This window comes from Bubalus bubalis, chromosome 4 (genome assembly GCF_019923935.1).
Source record: "Bubalus bubalis isolate 160015118507 breed Murrah chromosome 4, NDDB_SH_1, whole genome shotgun sequence".
Classification (NCBI taxonomy): domain Eukaryota; kingdom Metazoa; phylum Chordata; class Mammalia; order Artiodactyla; family Bovidae; genus Bubalus; species Bubalus bubalis.
In genome coordinates this window covers 99,166,097-99,172,163 of record NC_059160.1, presented here as the reverse complement: position 1 = coordinate 99,172,163, position 6,067 = coordinate 99,166,097, and the positions used below count along the sequence as shown (strand labels likewise).

Below are 6,067 nucleotides of genomic sequence, written 5' to 3'. Positions count from 1 at the left end.
CAAAGCAGTCTAGTGTTTCACAACAGAAAATCAGATTTAGCTAATCATTTGGCAAAGTTTTGTCAAATATTTTTGTATTTACTAGCACCTCTGCTAATGCACCTCTGCATTAGCACCTCTGCTCAATGCAGAAAAGTCTAAAATAATCGGGGTCAGAAAAACTGCCTGGGATGACCTACAATGTAAATGTAATGCTTAGATGAGTGTGTGCTAAGTCGCTTCAGTCGTGTCCCACTCTTTACAACCCAAGAACTGTAGCCCACCAGGCTCCTCTGTCCATGCAATTCTCTAGGCAGGAACACTGGAGTAGTTTGCTGTGTCCGCCTCCAGCGGGTCTTCCCGACCCAGAGATCAAACCTGCATCTCTTATGTTCCTGCACTGGCAGGCGAATTCTTTACCTCTAAGGCCACCAGGGAAGCTCATGCTTAACTGAGGCTGGTGGAACGTGTTCAATGATCCTACAGATATGATTACAGTGTTTGGGCTATTCTCTGAGTGTCCTGAAGAGATCCATTTCCCTCTCCTCCCCACTCAGCCCAGGAGGAGGCTTAATCTCTGGTTTTCTTTAAGGGGTGTGTTCCCTTTAGGTTTGATCAGTGGGAGGACCTGAAGTGGGAAGGAAAGGTAGTTATCCTACTTCAGTTCTTCACCTCTGGTGGGTACTGCATCCCTGGACGCATCCTCTCACTTAGCTCCGGAAATTCAGTTCTTCTCCTGTCCATCAGCCACATGGGTGGGAATGCCTTTCCCCTATTGTCCATTCCTACGTGCCTCACCATCCCTTGTTTCCTGTGTCTAACTCTGAGCACACTCTAGAGCAGCCCCGTCATCAAATTGCTTTCATTTAAATTCTCTGGGGTAAATTCTGTTTTCTACCAGACCCTGACTTGTACAAAGATTAAAAGAGAAAGCTCTGTTGCCAGGTATTTCCCAGGTATTTGACTATGGGAAAGTTACTAAATTTCTCCTAATTTTAGTTGACTTTTCCACAAAATGGGGATAACAATAGTATTTACTCTACAGGGTTGTGAAGTTTGTATGTAACAGTGAGGGACAATCTCATGACTTTTCCTGGAATTTTGTGTTAATATGCTCTTGTCTGGGGGTCAATGATGGAGAAGTTCATATTTCACAGCCATAAGAGAGGCCAGCCTGAAAACGTAATGCAAGAAGGCAAAGCTGAAAGAGTTGATGAGAAACTCTGATAAAGGCTCACCTACAGCAAGACGGCTTTGTATTTCCCTTCATAGTTTAAACCAGTTTGGGTTGAAGTATTTACAATCAGAAAACATACAAGGTTATAGAAGACATAAACTGTTCTCACGTGTTTGGTTATTAGACATTGATATCACACACGTACTTTTTGATAAATATTTACTCTTGGTAAAGCAGCCCATTCCCCAGGCTTGTTGAATGATCTGCTTTGATAGCTATTTTTTAAATTCTACACAAAAGAATTTATAAAACAGAAGGTTTAGCTAAATGCAGGAAATACTTCTAATACATCTAGTAAGGACAGAAATGTTTATGTGAGCAGATTGATTATACACAAAGTTTTAAAACCGATTTAGTATCCAGTAACTGAAAATATTCTTTTTTTAGACCAATAAAAAAAGTCAGTTTTGTGCCTTATTAGCAGCAGCAGCTTAACACTGAATATAGATTAAGTAAGTTATAATACACAAATATCAAAGGACAGGGGTAGAATACAAACCTGAGAACTTGAAAAGATGTGCTGTTTTTATCAAGAAAGCAATGTCTACTTTCTTCAGAAGATTGAGTTTAGGGAAGATTTAAAATTACACCTTTATACAATAGTAAGTTTAAATGTACTTGTGAATTTATTTTTTTCAAAACAATGACATTAGCAAAAATTTTACATAGCCTGGATTGAATTCACACACTCAAATGAGGCTTTATCAATAATAATGTGGATGAATACATTGCTAGACTATGTTAACGAAGCTAATCCCCCACCGTGAGTTACAGAAGATTGATACCATTTTTATTTGATTCTTTCTGGAAATTAAATGCTCTACTAAAATTGTTTACTCCAAATTTTACATTTAGTGAAATAAGAATATCTGCAATAGCTCAGTTAACATCAATAATAAGCTTCAAAAAAGGATTCTGAAAATGGCAGGCAAAATATTTTTTTATTGTAGGCAATTACTTAAACTGCATATTTGGCCTTATGCATAATAAGTCATGTGGGAAAAACATCCACATTGCAGATAGATTTCCAGTATCTAGTTTTCTTTTTTTTTTGTTTTTTTTTTTTCTGAGCAATGACATTAATGGGATTTTGCCAGGTTATAAAAATGAGGGTTTTCTTGGGAGCTACTTGTAGTTTCCAAGCTGAACGGCAGCACGCACGTAGACACATCGGAAGGTGGATGGCTGGATCTCCCAGTACTGGACTGGGTTGCTGAAAAGGCTCACTCCTGAATAAGAAGCCTTTTTGGTGTTGTATCCAGGTGGGCAGAAGTCGTTAGAGCCGATTGCAGAGATATTGTTGTTGTGAAGGTAGACAACCTGCAACCCCAAATAATGGCACATGGTTATTTTTCTCTAAATATATGGAGACCGTACAGGTAAACACTTAATTCTTTTTTAGCATGCTCATCCTTCAGTTTAAATATCTTAATACTTATCAAACCAAATGTTTGGTTTCTCTCTCCCTTTTTAATCTTGTTTTTCCCTTCCTTAGTCTTCCTTATCTCAGTATATGGCATTTCAGTCTTTCCAGATGACTCAGGCTAAAAACATTGCCATTATCTTTGACTCTCCCTGTCTTATACTTTCTGCCTTACCATCGACAAATCCTGCTAGTGTAACCTTAAAACAAAGCAAAACAAAACGTGTAATCCAGTTCTTCTCCCCATATCTACTCCTACAACCTTATCCAAAGCCACTATTATCTCCTTCTAAATTATTGAAGCTGCTCTGATAGTCCTGTTTCCTCTTTTGCCTTCTTGAAGTCTGTTCTTTCTTTCTTTCTCTTTTCTACCTTCCTACTTTCCTTCCTTCCAACAATTCTTTTAAAAAGTAAGCAAGTTATATCATACTGCCTCAGTACCCTAGCAGCTTCCCGTCTCATCCAGAGTAAAATCTAAAGTTCTCACAATGGCTGGCCATCCTTCTACTCTGAGCTCACCTCCCTTCACCGTTCAGTCCAACCTCCCTGACCTACTTGCTTCTCTTCAACTAGAGCACTGTCGCTCCTCAGGTTGACACACACCACATCCTTCTTTTGCCATAAACTCCAAGATGTCTGCCAGGCTTACTGACTCATGTAATTCATTTATCCTTACCAAAGAAGTCTTTCTTGACTATCCCATTCTGCTGTTTGCTGTTCCAATTATATTTATTTTTATTCATAGCAATGATCACTATATTTGCTTTTTCTCTGTTTTGCTCCTCTAAAATAAAAGCTCTATGAGGCAGGAAACCTGTTTTGCTTTGTTTGTGACTATGTCTCTGGTGTCTGCTAGAACAGAGTGGATGTTCAATAAATATGTGTTGAATGAATAAATGAATGATTTCATTGTTATTTCGTAAATTGTATCCACATGGAATATTATGTTTTCAGGGCAAAGATAAAATTATAGACTATTTAAAGAATTAGCCTAAAATAAGGAAGTAATATAGTAAAGTATGAGAGGATATAGAGTATTAGAATCAGAATTAAAAATCACAAACTCTAAGAAATACTTAAATGTCACTGTATTTGGAATAAGCAGACCTAGAAATTTTTAACAAAGATGTATTCTAAGTTACAAGTACTATTCAATGAATATAATATTATAGTTCATTAGAAATTTTTTTCTGAAATATATTTTATGGTTATGTTTAAGACAATGGCAATTTGTTCATATATTTTTTTTTAGCAAAACTAAATATCAGACTTAAAAAGAAGTTTGAAAATGAGTTTTTACTCCCATCATTTATATGTGAATTCTGAAGAACAGAAGTGATTGATCATAAAACCAAGGCAAAAATATAATGGTAAAGTAATAATTTCTAAAGCAAGCTATAAAATCTATGAGGTCCTTCCTTAAAATAACTGAGTTGAAATATTGTTCCACCCACCAGAATATTTGTATTCATATGCTGATTAAGAGTCTTGATTAAGAAAAGGTTTATGAAGAGAACCATAGATGTCTTACACAAACAGAAACAAGGGATATTAATATCAAAACAATATCTGTAAGGTTTGTGTGTGTGTGTATGTGTGTATGTGATTCTCAAACTTTGAAGATTTCTTGTTGTCATTTGACAGTCTCCATTGCTTAACAATCATTAAAAAGAAAGGAGAGGTGCTTGGTGAGAGTCTATGGCTAATAGTTAAAATAAGAGAAGGAAATATCAAGACATAAAGCAAGTGTTAGTCTGTGTAAAAAGGATTAAATTTCAAAGTCATTATACGAGGTCAATATTTTCTTACAGCCAGACAAAAATCATCACAATAAAGAAAGCTATAGTCATAACATCACATATGAATATAGACAAAAAATTAACAAAATATTAGGAAATTATATATCACAACATATTTAATAAAGGACTGTTCACAATGGTCAAAACCAAACATGATTTTTCTCAAGGATGTAAAATTTATTTAACTGGAAATCAATTAAGTTAATATAGCATATTGAAGGAATAAAAGCAAAAATCACATGATCTCAATAGAAAGAGAAAACATTGGAAAAAAACACACATTTATGATAAAAATTTTCAGTAAATTAAAAATCAAAGGAAACATTTTTAACTTGATAAAGAGCACTTACAAAAGACCTATAGCTAGCATCATGCCTAATGACAAAAGGTTGATCGCCCTTGTGAAATAGGGATCAAAGATATCTAATTTCTTTTTTTTTTTAATTGGAGGGCACACGTACCCCAGTGTTCAAAGATGTCTAATTCCATCACTTCGACCAACATTGTACCCTAGATTCCAGCCAATGCAATGAAGCAAGAAAAGAAATCTTTAAAATTCAGATAAGAAAGAATAATTAAAATTCTCTTTATTTACAAATTATAAGATCCTGAATGTAGAATATCCAAAGGAATGTATTAAAAGTACTACAACTAAAAATAATTTTAGCACAGGACCCTAGCACTAGGACAGAAGGTAGATGTACAAAAATCAATTGAATTTCTATAAACTAACAAAAAAACTCAAAAATAAAGTTAAAGGAAACCATCCATAACAGCACCAAAAATAACACAAAATTTAGAAATGAACTTAATAAATTGTAAAACTTGCATACTAAAAATGCCAAAATATTGCTGTGAGAAAATAAAGACAAAATAGAGAGATATTCCATGTTTGTGCATTTGAAGACTCAAAGTTATTACAAGGAAAATTCTTTCCTGAATGATCTATAGATTCAACACAATTCCTATTGAAGCCCTAGCAATCTATTTGAGAAGAAATGAACAAGCCGGCCCTAAAATTTGAATGGAATGCAAAGAAACAAGAACATCCAAAATTTTGAAAACTAAGAACAAGGTTAGAGGAACTTCATTTCTAATTTCTAAACATAATCAGAAGTTACAGTTATCAAAAGGTATAGTACTAGCAAAATAAAATGTGGTATATCCATACAATGATGTGCAATTCATCAATAAAAATGATTGAATTACTGACACATGCTGCGATATGGATGACCTAAAATTACTCTGATAAGTGAAAGAAGCCAACCACAAAAGCCACACTTGTATGATTACATTAGCAATGTCTAGAAAAGAAAAAGATAGAGAGACAGAAAACAGATTAATGATTCCCTGTGCCTGAGGACGAGATTGAGAACAACTAGAAATAAATATATAAGAGGTCTATTTTGGACGTAATCAAAATATTCTAAAACTGGATTGTGGTGATAGTTGAATAATTACATAATTTTACTAAAAATATTTGGACTATATGGATATAGAAAAAAAAAAAGTAGAGTGGGTGAAACCCCTAAGAGCCTCTAGAAATGCAGGTAATATGAGTACACGGATGCCAACTGGAAATGGGAAACTAAGAGTAAGGTCCTTCTGAATGTGGGGCCCTGTGTAAAT

At 34.7% G+C, this 6,067-nt stretch overlaps 1 protein-coding gene across 2 annotated transcripts in view; it reads right to left on the bottom strand.

Annotated features, from left to right (window-relative positions):
• Positions 1-1,819: 1,819 nt before the first annotated feature.
• Positions 1,820-6,067, bottom strand: part of DCN (decorin) — a 38,238-nt gene continuing 33,990 nt past the window's right edge. For both annotated transcript variants that reach the window (XM_006062952.3, XM_006062951.3), the window contains exon 8: positions 1,820-2,536. In XM_006062952.3, the coding sequence (XP_006063014.1) occupies positions 2,342-2,536 (195 nt within the window). In that variant the 3' untranslated portion in view covers positions 1,820-2,341. The remainder of the gene's footprint in view (positions 2,537-6,067) is intronic.